This window comes from Malaclemys terrapin, chromosome 5 (genome assembly GCF_027887155.1).
Source record: "Malaclemys terrapin pileata isolate rMalTer1 chromosome 5, rMalTer1.hap1, whole genome shotgun sequence".
NCBI lineage: Eukaryota > Metazoa > Chordata > Testudines > Emydidae > Malaclemys > Malaclemys terrapin.
This window is the reverse complement of record NC_071509.1, coordinates 51,118,469-51,136,945: the sequence shown is the minus strand read 5'-3', so window position 1 is coordinate 51,136,945 and position 18,477 is coordinate 51,118,469. Positions and strand designations below refer to the sequence as shown.

The 18,477-nt window shown below is 40.1% G+C and overlaps 1 protein-coding gene across 1 annotated transcript; it reads left to right on the top strand.

The window, feature by feature from the left end:
• The first annotated feature begins 29 nt into the window (after window positions 1-29).
• On the top strand, window positions 30-17,168 carry LRRC66 (leucine rich repeat containing 66). The gene is given in 8 exon segments (XM_054029758.1): window positions 30-205; window positions 207-268; window positions 271-336; window positions 7,461-7,630; window positions 10,171-10,438; window positions 11,297-11,390; window positions 11,392-11,633; window positions 13,046-17,168. Coding segments are annotated over 8 exon segments (3,906 nt in total). The 3' UTR covers window positions 15,874-17,168.
• The last annotated feature ends 1,309 nt before the right edge of the window (window positions 17,169-18,477 follow it).

The following is an 18,477-nucleotide window of genomic DNA, read 5'->3' as shown; positions in this document are numbered from 1 at the left end:
ATAATTTTGCATATTTATTTCTAGATATTATGGCAAAGCCTTATGTGAAAGTCATAGTTTTGGTCCTTTGCCTGAATTTTACCGGATTATCAGAGACCAAATCACAGCAGACTGGTGTTGGTATCTATTACAATTCTGACTGCTGGTGGGATGGGAAGTTCTTGATGAATTGTTCTTTCACTGGAAAATCTACTATCCCCACAGACATCACAAACAGTAACAATAGTTGATTTAAGTTATAATAATATTACTACCTTACTGTGGTCTGAGATGAAAAATGGAATATCAAATACCTGAATCTTAGTAATAACCTGATTTCTGAGCTATCTTTAAATAGCTTTAGAAATTGACCACTTTTGGAAACTCTAAATCTCAGTGGTAATACCATCCATTACCTCACACCGGAGATACATAAACCTGCACACTGGACTGATAAACACAGAAAAGTTCATACTTATGATCTCCTTCCTTCTTTAAAAGTCTTGTCCATGGAGAGAAATAATCTTACTGCAATTCCAAGAAGTGAGTAGTACCCAAGAGAGTTGACTTCAAATATATAATTTTATAGATTGTTTTAATTAATTGATTGTGTTATTTAAATTTGAATCTCATTTAATTCTGTCTTATATGTAGTGGACATGAAAGATTCATCCACAAAGAGATCAGAACCAGATTTACAAGCTTTTCTATGGTCCTTGTCACTGTAGTAGCTAAATGCCTCAAACATTAATGAATTTATCCTCAATACCCTGTGAGGTTCAGAAGTATTATTGCCCCTATTTTATAGATAGGGAACTGAGGCAAGCTTTTGGGAAAGTTGGGGAAAATATGCAGATCTCCTGAGTCCCAGTCCAGTACCTTATTCACAAGAACATCAGTGGAGAAAGGTGAGGAATTTTATAATACAGTACTTTAAGAGATGGAGAAAAATTGCATGAAATAGTTCAGTAATTTCAAAGTTTCACAAATTTAAAAACAAGCAAAGTGTGAGTTTTTTTCCCCAGAATATTTGGCCAAACACTTAGCTGTATATTAATGCAGTTAAATAAAAAGTTCAACCTAACTGTGGTTAGGAGGGGAAGGATTTAAGGCTCAGATACTTACTGCAGCTACATTTATTCACTGAGCATTCAAATATGCTAGGCGCCATACAGACACAAAAATAACCCCTACCCTAAAGAGCCCACAATTTAAATTTAAGCCAAGAGCGAGTAACTAAGAATAATATATATATGTATTGTTGTTCATGATGCTCCTGATGTGTTGAAGAAAAGGGAAAATTAATTTGCGTGTCTTTTGGACAGAATTTTCTGATCATGCTATCAGATTCACAAACTTTAGTGTCGAAGGCTATGTCTACACTTCACAACACTTTTGGCAGAGTATAGGATACAGGTAGCTACACGCTGCAGTGAAAAGTGCACTGCGTCCATGCTGTGGTGTGTAGCTACTCATTTCAGTGAAGCGCTCTGGCAGAGGCTAGGAAGCAGGGAAAGGCTTCAGCAGCTTCCTTCGTCTCCTCCTCTCCCGAACATTTCCCTGCTGCTAGAGCTTTTTCTTGCTGCTGAGGAGCCCCTGCAGCAGGGAAGGGCTCCAATCATGAGGAGCTATTGAAGCCTTTTCCTGATGCCTCTCCACTGCCAGTCTTTCCAGGGAAAGACTCCAGCAGCGAGGAGGCAGTAGGACACCACACTACTAGAAATACTGTAGACAGGTAGTCCTGGCTTGGGCAAATCCAGAGTTGCATACAGTATGTACTCAAATACATACCCATACCCTTCAGGTACATCTTCACTGCCAAAGCTACACTGCTAATCACACCCATGCAAGGGAAGGGACCTACCCCGGGATGTACACCACAGCGGCTGAAAGAAGCATGCAGTTTAGACACAATCAGTGTATGGTCTGCAGAGAAACAGATTTACATGAATAGGGAAAAGTCCCTGTACAGAAGGCTAAATAAGCCTAAAGTCATACAAATCCTTCAGCACATGAAGAAGCAACTACTCAGCAGCAAGTGTGTTAATTTTCACCCCACTAATCTGCCCTTTTGTCTCCAAACAGTTCTATAGCATGTGGTAAGATGTTTTGTATTGTTATCTTGTTGGACCAATCAGGCTTTTCTGTGAAGGCTGTAGCCACAGCTTGTGTTAGAACATGCATTGTCGGGTTTATTTACTGATTGTTTTGCTAGATAAACATAATCTTATGCTTGATAAGATGTCATAAATGGGAGAGAGAGGATCTGGCTGTCCCTATCACAGAGGAACACTGGTTTGATGAAAATATTGGCATGCAGTATTAAAACTCACTAGCATAGAATTACAATGTAGAACATATATAAATTAGATCAGGGTTCTCAAACTTCATTGCACCGCAACTCCCTTCTGACAACAAAAATTACTACACGACCCCAGGAAGGGGGACCGAAGCCTGAGCCCGCCCAAACCCCATCGTCCTGGGCTGGGGGGCCAAAGTCCAAAGGCTTCAGCCCCAAATGGGGGGCTGTTACCTGAGCCCTGCCACCAGGGCTGAAGCTACAGTGACTTTCAGTGAGACTTAGGATGTCTCTACACTGCAGGCGGCGGGGCTCAGGCTTCGGCCCCAGGCTCCAGCAAGTCTAACACAAGCTCTGGTGACCCCCATTAAAACCCCACAGGTTGAGAACCGCTGAATTAGATCATACTGGGTTCTTAGTGTATGTAAATGCAAACGCCCAGTAGAGGAACTTCGTCATGATTTACATGAATATAATGTAGTTTTGCACTTCTGGGATATTTGCAAAAACTATTGAAATTAATGATACTTACATAAGGACAGGATTGTGCAATTTATTAGTGGTTGGAAGTTAAAGCTAGGTAACTATTGACTAATTATACCCTTAGATATATGCATGCAGCTACCCTTGACTTCAATAGAAGTTATGCATGCAAACCTGAGAGTAAAATTTGACCATGTCTTGTACATTACTGATGGTAGAGCACCAAAGTTTGGCATATGGGCTAACCAAATGTACTTGTTTCTATTCTATTGTCTGAAAATCCTTTTTAGTATCATAAATTATAAATGATAAAACAATTCCCTCTCATACATAACCACTAGCAAGAGGGCTGTGTAACTATAGGTTTGTATTTCTGAGCTGCTACTAGACCTGTCCTAGTACAAATTTAATACTCATCATTATTAGTTTATGGACAGATGGAGGGTGATTACCCTCTTTTCTGCAACAAGTAACTCACACTTTATCAGCAGCTCCTCGGTCCTCGCCCCTTTCCTAACCCTCCAGTCCTAACAATGAGACAGCAGCAGTGAATGGCAGCTAGCACACACTTACTTAAGGAGCATAGTGGTGGTGCCTTCTACCTCAATAGAATACTTAACATTACACTCCCTGGAAGAATGTGGCTATATTGTGGTTTGTCACACATGGCTCTTGCTTGACTCATGTGATGTGAAGGGGAATTGTGCCCATGTCCTTCAGCTAAGCATGTGGAAGTTACAAGTCTCTCCACATGAATAAATGCATAAATATGAATGTACACAGATTGTAAACTCTTTAGGGCAGCAACTGTCTTCATTGTGTGTGTGCAAAGTGAATGCACAATAGGGCCTCTGCGTGCTACTGCACTACAAATAATTAAATAATAAATGTGCAGTAACAATGTTGCATTAAAATTTGATATTTAAGACACCAAGAAGAAATAATTACTTGCCTTTAATAGTCTTTCTCCAAAAATACCTAACTGTAGCAGATTGATATTTGGCCAATATGCTACAGATTGGATAGGGAAGTCCCATAGCTCATCTCTGAGCTAGTAGCTTCAGCCGGGGACACTGTATGCTGTCATCAGTTCCTTTCAAGCTAAACGGTAGATACAAACTAAATAAAATCTTTGTTTAAAAAGATGCAACAAAAAGTGGGTATGGAACCTTCAGCTTGAAGGAGAGGTAGGTGGGCACGTGGTGATCAGTGAACCAATTACAGGCATTTTTTTCTCCAAAGAGAAATACTTTAAGAGCCTTGACTAGCCTGGAGCCTGAATTGCTCCACCATCTTTCTCTGTAAATATAAACATCCAAACAACAGCAAAATTGGAACATTCAAAATATCACTGGAAATAGCAGGGGATACAAAGTAAATACACCATAAACAGAAACAACTTCTTTTTAAAAAAGACAAGCATTAAAAATTGATTTTTAATTATAGAGAAGACCAAGGAACTTCTCAATAAACAGAAAACAAAATAAAGGCATCCTAAAAATAAAATAAAATTGGCGAATGGGGGAGGGTAGACCTAGGGATCTCTCACCTCATAAGTAGATTTTGCAGTAGGAGAGGCTAAGCGTTAATTCTTGTTAGAGGTTGGGTATACACTAGAAAAGCTTTGCCAAAGCCTCCCTAGTTTAGTGCCTATATCAGCAAATGCACTTTTATGCCAGTATAACTGCATCTACAGTAGGACTTTTGGAGGCACATCAATGTCAAAGACACACAAAAAAATCACACCCCTAACTGACGTGCTATACTAGGAATAGTTTCTAGGGTAGCCATAGCTTCAAGGAGGTAGCCAAACAATAAAGTTCTTCGTAAAGTTGTTCAGAGAATTCCAAGTGACTGTCCTACAGATCTTCTGGATAGAAACTGATGAGGTTGGCTGCAGGTTAACACCCTTTCCACTGAATATGCAGTGACGTTACAATTTGGCATAGTAACAACAATGTAGCAGATGGAATTCAGAACACTAGTGTCAGGGTTTGCGATTCAGAGGATAAAATACTTTTTGAATGGATATTTTAAATTCTGTGCTGTGGCTGTCATCGAGGCAAAGAAAATTTTCTTCTCCTTCAATATATCATCCAGAGCAGAGGTTCTCAAACTGTGGTCCGTGGACCACCAGTGGTCCGCGAGCTCCATTTCAGGTGGTCCACAGATAGTTCCCTCTAAGATGTGTGTCTGGGTGGCTGCACACAAGAGAATGAAGGGCCACCCATCTAATTAGTGAGCCGCGTAGGTGTGGCTCCACTAATTAGATGCCTAGACCCTGGAGAAGACACACATGTAAGGTGAGGTGGTGGTGTTGGGAGGAACAGGGGGTAGGTGGGAGGGGGCAGTGGGGTGAGAAGAGGGGTTGCGGGGAATTTGGGACATGCAGGGCTGCAGTAGCCAGAGAAAGAGGTGACTTTCCCCAGCTCCAGGGCTGCGGCTGCTGGGGATAGATGGCCCTCCTGCCCAGCCTCAGCTCTGTGGCTGCTGTAGTGGGGGAGATACCACCCTCCTTCCCAGCTCCAGCCCCAGGGGCTGCTGCAGTAGGGGAGAGAGGGAGCGACTCCCCTCCTTCCCAGCCCCAGCTTTACAATAGTTAGCTAACGGTACAAACAACATTTGGAAAGATCATTAAGTGGTCAACCAAGACCCTCAGCAATTTTCAAGTGGTCTGCAAAAAAAAAAGATTGAGAACCACTGATCCAGAGGATCTTGCTCAACCGAACTATTTCAAGTGATGCACATTCTGAAATCGCAGAGCTGCTTTTGCCTTGAAACATATTGTGAACATTTCTTACTCTGAACAGTTTTCTATCTTCCCACTTAAAATAATAATCAGACTGATTTGGCCATTTCAGTTGAGGCACCCTACCATATCTAGTGGGGACAAATGGTTGCTATAGTTTTCGGTTTTTCAAATCTCTCTGGTTGAGTTTTGGCCAGTTTCATCCAACCAGGTTCTAGAAGTGATAGGACAGCTTCCGGGTGGGATTTTCAACAGTGCTTAGGATTGACCTAGCTGTGCTCTCATTGAAGTCAATGATAAAATGAATGGTAAAATTTCCATTAACTTCACTGGGAGCAGAGTTAGGCCAACCCTAAGCACTGCTGAAAATCCCTTTAGAGGCCTCTGCCTGTAAGTCTGACACATGTCCCTCATGGTTAGTGGACATGAGCAAGGAGCTATAGTGTCTACTGCTAGAGACATCATTAATGCTTCCGTTTAGGAAGGCAGGGTGCCAGCTTAATTAAAAGCTGTTAGGCTCTGTTCAGGAAAACCTCCCACTATCTCTTGTCTTGTTCAAGAAAACACATAAGTTATTGCCCTGATTCTAATCTGCCCTATAGGGACATTACTGAAAGTGACAGTGAGGCAGCATTTCTGGAAGCCTTGCATTTCTGACCTGAGTACAGGAAGGAGACTATGTACGTTTCTGTTTGAATATCTCCTCTTATCAAAAGGACAAAGGTTCAAAGGTTCATGTTAATTATTATAAATAAGACAGAGCCTTTGATACCAATGACACGATCTAGTTGACTTTACTGTAGGAATGGACAAGTCAGTATCTGGGTAGGAATAGAACTATTTTTCACAATGGTTCCAGAGGGTGGGATTGAGCAACTGTTCATTCAGCACAAGGTTTTTCTCATGTAGGGATCCAATGAGCTGTATGAGCTCTGGGGTAAATTTTTCAAAAGTTACTCAGGCATGTAGGAGAGCCTAAGTCCTGGTGACTTTCAGTGAGACTTAGGGTGTCTCTACACTGAAGATGGAGGTGTAATTTCCAGCTCAGGTATACATACCCATCTACCTCTGATGCAGCTAGCGCACTAAAAATAGAGTATAGCTGCCTCAAGTACAATCCCATCTCTAACCTCAGGTTCATGCTCAAGCCAATAACTTGTCCTGCTACTCCTGCCATAGCTGCTATACTTCTAGTTTTAGCATGTTAGAATCAAAGCTAGCGCAGGTATGTATATCTGAGCTGGGAATTACACCTCCGGCTCCAGTGTAGACTTTCCCTTAGGCTTTTAAGTGTTTAAGTCACTTTTGAGAATTGGACTTAATGTTTTGGAAAGTTTTACCCCTGAGCTAAATCCCTTCTGTGCCCCAAACAGGGAAGTACATCTTAACTTAAGCATCCCTTTGAAGCCATTTAGTGCTTATTCTTTGAAGCCAGAGATACTCATGTAACCTATTCACACTCACACAAATTTAAGACTGATATCACAAAAGTTGTTTTTTTTTTTTTTTGTTTTTTTTTTTAGAGCTCAGGTGGTCCAGAACTAGTTATGTTTTATTAGGTAAATTAAAAATTATAAATTGCATGAAGCTACAGCAGGCAGCAGATGGGAAATATGCATGTTTTTGACAGCACTAAGGAATGTTACTACTTTAATGAACTCGCACATTGGAAAGAACATTTCAGATGTTACTGATTTGCCAAATGATTAAAATGATGATATTGATACTCTGTACCCTTTTAAAAATAAGACAATAATGCTCAATAGAATATGCATGAAAAATCAAAAACTATAGCAACCATTTGTAATATCCAGTAATTAAAACAAACTTTGTTGTCAAGAAAACAGAAAACCATTTTTACCAGACAAAATTGGTGAAACATGGAGAAAGCACTTTGGGCTTTACGTGTATGTTAACCAAGTACGTTAGACAATTTGTTTGTATTTTCAGAACTAGGGAAGCCGCAATCTTTACAAAGTCTGCATCTGTCATCCAATGAGATATCATAGATTGATCAGAGTGATTTTCAGAACTGTTCCCAACTAAAGAATATCTACTTACAGACCAACAAGATAACCAAAATTCATCCTGATGCCTTCAAGAATCTCAAAAACTTGCAGGTTGTAAATGTGGCATTATGATTTTCCAAATGAAAATGGTGTGCATAGAACACTTATTAAGGACATTACGTGTCATAACTCTTAAGCAATAAGATATTAATCCACAATCATCAGTATACAAGTGTAAAGATTAATCTAAAGGAAATGGGGTATATCTGAAAAAATCCTCAGTCTTGTGACAACAGCTTTAAACCATAGCTATCTGGGGGAAGTTGTAAAATATACAGATTATTTTTTCTTGTAAACCTTCATAAATGTTCTAGTTTTTAAGAGCAAGCCTTTCATCTTCTCTTTTGGGCTCACTCCACTCTTTATATATTTCCTAACCCTTATTAGGACATGTGCTTACACACCAATTTCAAGGTGATAGAAAATCAATAATTGCATCATTTAAATGAGTGTGTGTGTTACACAGCTCCTTTTAAATCAAGTGGAAAACAAGTATCGGAACAGAGCCCTTTATGGGTTCACTTGCGATTTGGACCAAATTTAACAGGCAGCAAAGTGCTTTGGGCACTTTGTGCACAGCAGGGGGCATGCAGAGCAGATCTCCTAGTCCCAGTTCCCTGCTATATGGATCCCTCACTAGGCATTGCTTATGTAACCCTTCTGCCCCTCTGAGTTGGCAGCAACAAGGGCTGGGTTCAGTATCTAGGGGTTCCATTTCAATAATGCAAAACTGGCTCAAGCCCCCACCCAGTGACCTGGGACAATTACATACCACACCCCGGGCGCCTCTAGGAGGCAATACTTCCCCTCTCGCAAGCACGGAGTCTGAGTGTAGCAAAAGCCTTTTAATAAAGGAGGGAAACAATGCGGCATTATGTTGGGGAAACACCACAAACAGGATTCATAACATAAACCATGAGCAAAAGACCCACCTCCAAGTAAGTTTGGCAGTGTCCTTTTCCCCTAAGGGACTTAAGTCCAATTACCCCAAAGTCCCAAAGTCTCTGTCCCTGGTCAGTGCCACCCCAGAGTTCAGAAGTTTATCTGCAGAGTTTTACCCCCCCCCCAGCCTGGGTGGAAATGGGGGGGAGCACACGAGATGTTAAGGGGCACCTTACGTGGTCCGAGGCCTCCGAGGCCGACTGCCCCACCTCTCCGTGGAGTTCTGCTGCAGCCTTTACCACGAATGGCTCCGCTCTACCAGCCGCGCCGCTCCTCCAGCCATCCCCACAAACTGCTCCTCTCTGCTCCCCATTCCGTGGGCCGCTCCAACCGTCCCACAAACTGCTCAGCTCTGCCAGCCTCTCCACTCCACCAGCCGTCCCATGAACCGCTCCAGCTGCCCCCACAAATGGCTCAGCTCCACCCTGCGCTGCTCCGCTCACTCGCTGTTCCACGGGCTGCTCCAACCGTCCTACAAACTGCTCGGCTCTGCCAGCTGCTTAGCAATATATCTTCAGGCTCCCCCACTGGTTAACACAGCACTCAGTGAGCTCAGCTCAGCTCAGCTCAGCAATTTTAGCTCTTTTAGTGATTGCAGCTCTTAGTGATTTCAGCTTGTAGTAGGCAAGCCCCAATGCTGGTGCACCATTGGCCCAAAGTGAATTCAGTTCAGCAACTTCTAGCTAGACTCCTAATGGAAGCAAACTTAGCTCTGCTATTCAACAATGGAGAGAGGAGGGGCAGAGCAATTGGTGTTCCAGGCCCTCAAAAGGGGCCCATACCATCAGGTACACATACCTGTCCTCAACCTCTCTCCAGTCACTGCATTTATAACCCATGACCCTTGTCTAGCAAGTGCTACTTAGTTACTGGTGAGTCTCTCTGTCATACAACAGTTCCACTGGCCTTGAATCACAGAATCAGGGTAACAACACTTTATTCTTCCTGCCCCAATAACAGAGAAACTGGGGTTCCCACACCAGCCAAAGTAACCACTTTCAGTTGTTGTTGTCCCAGGCTAGGTGGGTGGGTGTGCCTATGCAAACAAGATCAGCCCCCGAAGTTCTTTTCCACCCTCGCCATAATTCACCACCAGATGTCAGAGTAGAGCTTATTCTGACTCTGCTTACACTTAGGCTACATGAACCATGGCAAAGGCCTGTGTGTGTGTGTATATATATATATATACACACACACACACACACACACACACACACACTAAAAGCACAAGCAATGTGCATGGGCCTAGTATTGACCAGAATATAGATGTATTTTAACACTGCTTTTACAGCGTATGTACACACGCACCCATCTTAGTGGCCAACTCATGTATTTCCAGAATTAAGCCCTCAGTTCAGTGTATATATATCTCAGGATTTTTTTCCTGTCAATGTCTGCTTCATGAACAGATAAAGAAATTAAAAAGACCAAGATTATTTTGGAAAGGAGACGAGTAGAAAGATCTATGAAGGAAATATATAAAATAATCAGCCCATGGTTATCTAGGGTGGGGATGGTTACCTAAGGTGTGTTACTTATTTCCCTCCCTAACATAACAGCAAAGAAGCACTCTGAAATTAAAAACAGTACACTGAAAACGGAGATGAATTATTTTTACTATACAGTTACCCTTATAAATTTAATCCTAGCTATTTAAGACTCATTCTTCAGAGCATAAACTGTTCATCAGTTGGATCAGGAAGATATTTGAAAATACTGCAGAATTACCTTCTTTTGGAGCATCTGAAATTAACACCACTGAAGGGAAAGGACTCCTCCCTGCCAAAGGAGGGAAACAATTCTACATTATAGAGGAAACTTCATGGAGAGAATCCCATGAAGCTTCCAGGCCCCTGTGCAGGAGTAGTCACATCGAGGATGAAGCAGTTCTAAAGATACTGTCATCATATTTTGTGGGCAAAAACCTTCATTCTTAATTTAATGTTGGAATTTTCCGTATCTTTGAATCATTTAATAAACAATGCTGTAGTACAGTTTTTTCTTGCTTCCTTAAAAATGCTTACCACATAAAAACTGATTTATTAAAATAAATGTTATTGCTAACGATGTATAAGTTAGACACCATTCGCTCTATACCAGTGGTTCTCAAACTTTTTTTTCCGCGGACCACTTGAAAATTGCTGAGGATCTCGGCAGACCACTTCATGATCTTTCCAAATGTTGCTTGTACTATTAGCTAACTATTGTAAAGCACTTTGGATAAAAGCACTATATAAAAAAACCCTTAATAATAATAATTAACATTTTTTTGTTCTACAAATAAAAGCACACAACTCGTATTTTAATATCAGTAGTCTTATCTTTCTAATGCGATGGATGTGCTCTCTCTCCCCTGCCATGGCAGCCCCTGAGCTGGGGCTGGGAAAGAGGGAGGTCTCTCCACTGCAGCCGCAGCCCTGAAGCTGGGGAAAGTCGCCTCTTTCTCTAGCCATTGCAGCCCTGCACACCCCAAATTCCCCCCACCCCCTCTTTTCACCACACTGCCCCCTCCCACCTACCCCCTATTCCCCGCAACGCCACCACCTCACCTTACATGTGCGTCTTACATGTGCCTGCGCGGCTCCACTAATTATAGGAGGGTGGCCCTTCATTCTCTTGTGTGCGGCCGCCCAGGCTCACATCTTAGAAGGAACTATCCGCAGACCACCTGAATGGAGCTCGCAGATCACCGGTGGTCCACGGACCACAGTTTGAGAACCTCTGCTCTATACAGCTCTTTATAAATTAATTTTGAGTAACTTATTTTCAAATAAGTTGTGAACCTCAGCAACAATGCTATGACAACCCTTCTACCAGCGATATTCATTGCCTTGAACATACTTCAATCTGAAGTGGATTTATCAAAGTCTCTGGATATGTGACTGCAGGCTCATTGCTTTCAAACATTTTATTAGTTTTCTTTCTGAATCCTTGAGGAAAAAGTGGAATACCTTATGCAGTGAACCGGTCAGCAACTCTGGTCAACCTCTGCTGTCTCTCAAAAGGTTTCATTTAAACTGTGAAATGCCTATAGACAACGTCTTATTTAAGAAAATTGCTGTCCCAATAGGAGAAACAGCTGTGCTAGAGTGTGGCTTGGATAAAACCTGGGGTATGTGTAATAATTACTATAGCCATCCAACATTTTAAGTTCCTGTAAAATACATGTAGGATGATAATCAAGCTTAATTCACAATAAAGGGAACAATTCCTCAGATAAAAAATCTTCATTAAGAATAGTTGTATAATAAATAGATTTCAGATACATTAAAACATTAGAATGATGTGATTAAAAATGTTTTGGGGAACTTGACTTTCAAACATTTGAAGCTATTTTAAAATATTGATGTCATATTCCACCTCTTCATCCAACAAATGTATGGTGCAGAATCAGTCATACCAGGAAGTGAAGAACCGGTGGTGAATTATAAATCAGTTCATATTTTGGAGGATGGTGGAGGCAGAATAATGTTTCTGGACTGTTTGTAGAGAAACGAGAGGTAAACACTGTAGTGTTTTTTGTTCTCACTAGGTAAAGTGAAAGAGGGTTTTTATTTGGGTCTGTAACGTGTGTGTGAAGGGGAAAGGGTTATTTTTATTTATTTTAGAAGTGTGGCTACCCTAGGCTTTAACGCATAATAATTCACGTTGTAAACAAATTATTCTTGACCCATTAATCAACACTAACCCCTCTCAATATTAACGACATCCATAAGGGCTAAGACTTTTCCCACTTAGCCCTCTCTCTCAGATAGGGCCCAATAAGCAAACACGTTTTGCAATGGTCCTGAAGGTTCAACAAAGATGGGTTCTGACAGATTAATGCAAAAGTAAATTGAAGGCTTCTGGACCCTCCTTTTGAAATCCTTTACCCCAAATGGATGGATGGACTGAGAGGAACTGGAGATATGCCAGCCAATATCTACTTCCAGGGTTGGATACAAAGAGAAAGGCCATCTCTAAAATGTGCAGAACCCAAACCATAAAGGGTATATAGATCAAAATCAATACATTGGCTTGCACCCAAAGATAAAGTAGAAGCCCACGCATGTTCTGGAACAGATGCGTAAGTAGGTCCCCAGAAAGGTATGACAGTAATTAACAAGCAGCCACATTCTGCACCAGTTGAAGTTTCAAGTGGTTGTCAGGAAGATACTGCTATAATGCAATAGTAAAGTATTTCCAATATGAACCAAAAGCATATTGATGTAACTCCAGTAATTTCCCCCTCTATTTTTATAGTATTTACAGTATGGAAGTTTGAAAGACTATGGTCCAAATTGGAAGTGTGGATGAGGTATGGTGGTTTAACAGTAAGGTGGCAGGATATTAGGGTACTGTTGGGGGATAAGTAGAAAATGGGCTTTATTTATTATTTAAGAATTAATGACATCTAAAATTGTTAAAGATATATCAGATATAGTGTCTCTATAAAAATGGCTACCACACTGAAGACTATTTAGCCTTAAGAAGCAACAGATTTACATTTTTAAATATGTATTTCATTATCTTTTTTCATTTCAGAGAATGAAGAAATCTATTGGTGGACACTCCATGGCAGAATTTCCAAGGATAACTGGCTTCCTCATATTAGACAGTATGAAATGAAAAACTTAATAATATACAGTATTGGGAAAACTGCAGAAGGGCTATATACATGTATTTGTAACAGAATGAAGACGAAATATCTCATCTATGACATATATGTGAAGCAAAAATATTCACCATCCTTGGTTAGAAATGCCAGAGACATCAATGCTGTTATTAGACAAGGAAGAACAGAAGGAGACTTCACCTTGGCAGTCTGTCTCTCAGTTCTAATTACGTTTGTTTGTGCTTTTTGTCTTGGTGCTTTCACTAGACCTTACATTGGCAGACTCTGGAGACAAATATGCAGAAAGAAAAGCTCAGCTTCAGAAAATACATTTTCTAATCAAGGATTTTCAGCTGAAACTCTGACAACAGAGAACATTTCAAACACACAAACAAGCGTACAGCAAAATTTGTCTTTTTGTAGTGGAAACTCTTCAAGAAATGTAGGCTCTGACATTGTGGATGCTACTAGCTTGCATAAAGTTGCCCTTCATAACAGAGTACTTGCAATAAATACAGAAGAAGCAAACCAAGATCAAAGCAGCAACTATATCAAAGTAAAGAAAGAAAAGGTGTCTCAGAATAGCCAAGCAACTAATTCTGCTGATGAAGCAGATATAAACATTGGTAATAATGACATTTTTTCTGCAATGTCAGATCATCAGTGTAGCAATATTGCCTTTCAAAGAGAATTATCAAATAATGACATTTCATCATGTGATGATTCAAAATACCTTTTTAATGAAGATTCAGGAAAAAGCAGGTTCTCTCCTATAGCGAATAGATTTAACATGGACTCTTACTCACTCCACATTGAATCTTCAGATTTAAATTCACCATTTGCAAGAGAAACTAACTTTCCATTTTCTGAAGCACAAATACAAACAAACGCACAGAGTTCTGAATACAATGATGTAAACAACAGATCTGATCTGTTGCAGACTGAAATTGCAGTCTCTCTTCAGGAGAATAAGAGACAAATGACTTCCCACACTCAGCCACTGAATACTCAACAATATATGCTCAAAAGGCATAACTGTGATAAAGAGCTTGATGTAAATGACAACATAGATATGCTCAATAACAGTGAGAATTTTATTTTACCTTCTAGCTGTGAAAGTGATATAAATATTGAGAATTCAAACACCTACCAAACACAGAAAAATTCTGCTGGTATTCAAGAGTTTGATTGTAAAGAAGAAAATACTAAAAATAAAGACAATCCAGTGGACATGTTTAATGACAGCAGTTCCACAGATGAAGGGTCTGCATTCACACTGAGTGATTCTAGTTCTTTAACAGACAGTGAACTGGGGCAATCTAATGCTGGTGATGATCATCTGACCAACCCATCAGTAACAGAGCAGGTGATTAGCTTAAACAGTGGTACTGGCAAGTTCACCACATTGCTACGGAATCCTACAATTACTACTGGATTTCAAGATATTATGGAAAAACATGAAAATAAGAATGAAACATATTCTGAAACAGCTATTATTTCTGGATCAGGTACTGGCATGTCTGAAACACATTCATCTGTTCTTCATATAGATTCATCTCACACTGATATATCTGACATATTTCATATTGATAAGTTTGATGATCATGTAACTCTGTCAGATTCAAATACAAATAATCCTCCATGTTGTGAAGTTCCTGGTATATTTGAGTATGTTACCAACCCAAATTCACCAGCCCAGAATAAAATTTCTAATCCTGTCTGCAAACAAAATATAAATTTGAATTACGTAACATTACCACCATTAAAGTATTCTCCCAGATCTATTCCAGATACAGAGAACATTATTTCTAAAAACACTTATTTGCAGCTTTGTGAATTTTCTACTTTAACTCAGCATTTTGACAGATCCACCCCCTCTCATCAAAAAGAAAATGTTACTGAGATCAATACAGAAGAAAATCATATAGCTCACAGTTCTTCCCTGAAGAATTACGGGGAAGATGACATTACATTAAATATAGCAAATATTAAAACTCCTCACATGAACAATAATTTTATATTCACTTCTATTGATTTTGGTTCGAACTGTGTTGCTAATAAAGCATCACTTCTGCATTCCAATATAACTACTGATGAACCATTTCTTCAATCTCATTCAGAGAGCACAGATGAAAAATCTGTTGCAAACATTACTGAGAGACAGGGCTCATCAGTGCAAGAGCAACAGCATATGAACATGTCTGGGACTTGTGCACAAAGAATACACAGAGGTTTTAATGAAAGGGAATGTGATAAATACACAGAACAAAAAGTTTTGTCTGGAATGGATAAAGGCAATTCTAGCTTGTGTACAGCAGAAATGAAGTTTCACAATATTATGACAGATTCAAGCCATGTTACCTCTTCTGAGACAATGCAATCAGTTTGCAATGAAGAAAAATACCTACAACCTGATCATGAGAGTGAAGAGAATGTATGTTTCTCAACACATCCCCAGAGCTATTTTAATGCAAATGTGCAACATAGTTTATATAAGGTGTCACAGAATGCTCAAGGAAATACAATCGCCAGCAGAACCAATTCCAGTGAGACTGAGAATGAAACTTCGTTGGCAGAATTAGAAAACAGCTCTAAGGCAGATGCAATCCTCCAAAATTCAAGCGAAAAACCTGATAAAAAAAATGAAGCCACAAGAGAGCGGCTTTTAACAGAGGGCAGCTTTTTTGTTAAGAAGAAAAAAGCCTTTGATGGTTTTGCAAGTGTTCTACAAAGCAGAACATTGGATTCCACAAAATAAGATGTAGGATGTTAAATGACTGTACTAAGACTCTCTGCAATGTTTATTAAGGGTACACAATCTTACACAGTACACAAGTAAATGTCAAAATGTGCTTAGTTTAAGATGGAGTATGGTTCCTGAATTATATATATACACTGATAAATATTGAATATTAAACTTAAAACAACCCCAACCATTCAACCATTGTGCCCAGTTTTCTCAGCATAATTATCTGCCCTGAATTATTTCAGAACCCATTCTGTAAAACTATTTTAAAAATGAAGGGGGATGACAGTAGTATGACCCTAAGAATTTGCTATATTGTAACTCATATCAGGCCTGACACACTCACTACCCCCAACACACTGCTATCATAATATGTACCTAAAAGGTATCATGTAAGGTATCATATGTAAACAGGTAAATTGGCCCCAAAAATCAGTGTCTGATACATGCACGAATTGTGTACAAAGAATTGTGTGCGCTGGAAGTATGTTCTTTAAAATGTGTTTGGGAAGCAGTGCATACGTTGAGCATGCCCTAGCAAAGGAATATGTATTCCCCTGTCTAATTGGCTTGATTACAAGCAGAGGAAAATGAAAGCACATTTACATACAAGGTAAACAAAGCAACCAAGCTAACAAGCAGCAGTTTAGTAAGCACACAGAGGGACAGAGTCTGCACCCTGATGAAGTCTTCTCAGCTCAAGGCAGAGACAATGGACTTAAGGCACATAAATTACAGCACCCTCTAAGTCTGTGAACGTTGGGTCCCCTGGCCAGGAGGGCTAGAGATGCTGGTGGCTGGATGTAAGTGAGAAAGCTGCTTAGGCAAAGATTATAACTTGCTAAAATTAAATTTTACAGTAGAGACCAAATTTTGTTTTGTTTGTAACCAAACCTATCTCTTTTTCATTTGCCTTGTATCATTTACATCTCTGTTCTTTATTAATAAACTTATTCTTGTTTTATTACAAAGCCATCTCAATGCTGTGTATTAAAGTGAAGTGTGTCTTCAGCTAACTGAACAGATTGGTGTGTATATTGTCTCTTTGGAGGCAGCAAACTTAATTTTTATGAATGTCTGGTGAGAGGGACTGGACACTACAGAGAGACATCTTGAGTGGAACTCGAGAGCTGGGATTCACTGCTTGCTACTTGCAAAGGAAGGTTTAGACTGGCAGAGGCTTGAGGAGTTTGCTGGTGAAGCAGATAGACAGACGTGGCAGGGAGCTGACACACAGTCTAATCTCCAGCACAACTGACTATTGCTGAAGCTGTTGGGTAACACAGTGGCTTACAGTTCTGTGGGTCCTGAACAGAACATCACAAGCAGCCATACTTCACTTTTGATTTGCCAGTATTTGGCTATGTCCATTCAAAATCACAAATCTCCAAAGAGCCACGTGTTTTGGCAAAAATAGTGTGTTTTTAGAAAAATTCTTATTCAAAACAAGTAGAACTAGAGAGTCAGCTTTAGTAAGCAAAATGGTTTCAGTGGAATAGTAGATAATGTTTTCACCCCCAGCTCATAGAGAGCCGAGAAGCCTTCTCAAACATGTAAGCCACTCGGTAGCTGCGACTATGCAATAACGTTAAAAATTAGATTAATTTTCTCTTTGCTTCATTTTTAATAGGTCTATTTTCTCTTTAATATTGGTGCTTAGATACTAAGGCACCTTAAAAGATATTTTTCCCCTGGAAATTGTCTCCTTATAAAATATCCTTTATTCTCCTTTGCCTGACAAATGAACATTGTCAGCTTGATTTTTTAAGCTGTTTTAAAGCATGGTTCTAATAGAGAACCAATTCAATAGCAATTATAGAATTTTAAACACATTTAATAGAGTATATGTCTATATAAATCTGCAAACCCCAATATGTTCTGTGAATGCCATTTTGATTGTAAAACTCTTTTGTGCCTTTTGGCACTCCAGCCTCTAACTTGAGCTGGAACATCCAAGAGGTGTCAGGGGAGATCCTTGCACCTACCAAATGGCTAACAACAGAGAGCAATCAAGAGTCATCAGTGTGGATGGTCTTCCATTCAAATGAAAGCACCCTAGAATAATGCATCCGAAGAAGTGGGCTGTAGTCCACAAAAGCTTATGCTCTAATAAATTTGTTAGTCTCTAAGGTGCCACAAGTACTCCTGTTCTTCTTTTTGCGGATACAGACTAACACGGCTGCTACTCTGAACCCTAGAATAATGAGCTGGGTGCAGTCCAGGGAAACCAGTTTTCCCAGTCTGGATTTCAGGTTGTCTGGAACTAAGCAACACATCACTTGATGAAAGCCATGAAGCTACTCAGGGACAGGTGCAGGGTGAGGGTCATCTGACAAAAGGGACTGGAACTTTATAAAAGGACAAGTTCTGCACTGAGCTGGCTCTCTCTCACCAGCCATCCATCAGCAGACCCAAAACAGAAGATAGGACTGGCCAAGAGGTGAATGAGGCAGAAGGATTCTCTGAATTCCCTAGAAGAACACTGATTAAACTTCAGGAGAGCTGAAGAAAGTGAGGCAGGGTCTTCATAGTTTAAGGCCACAAGGGATCATTAGATCACCTGGTCTGACCTGTATATCACAGGCCACTACATTTAATCCAGTTACCCCTGTATTG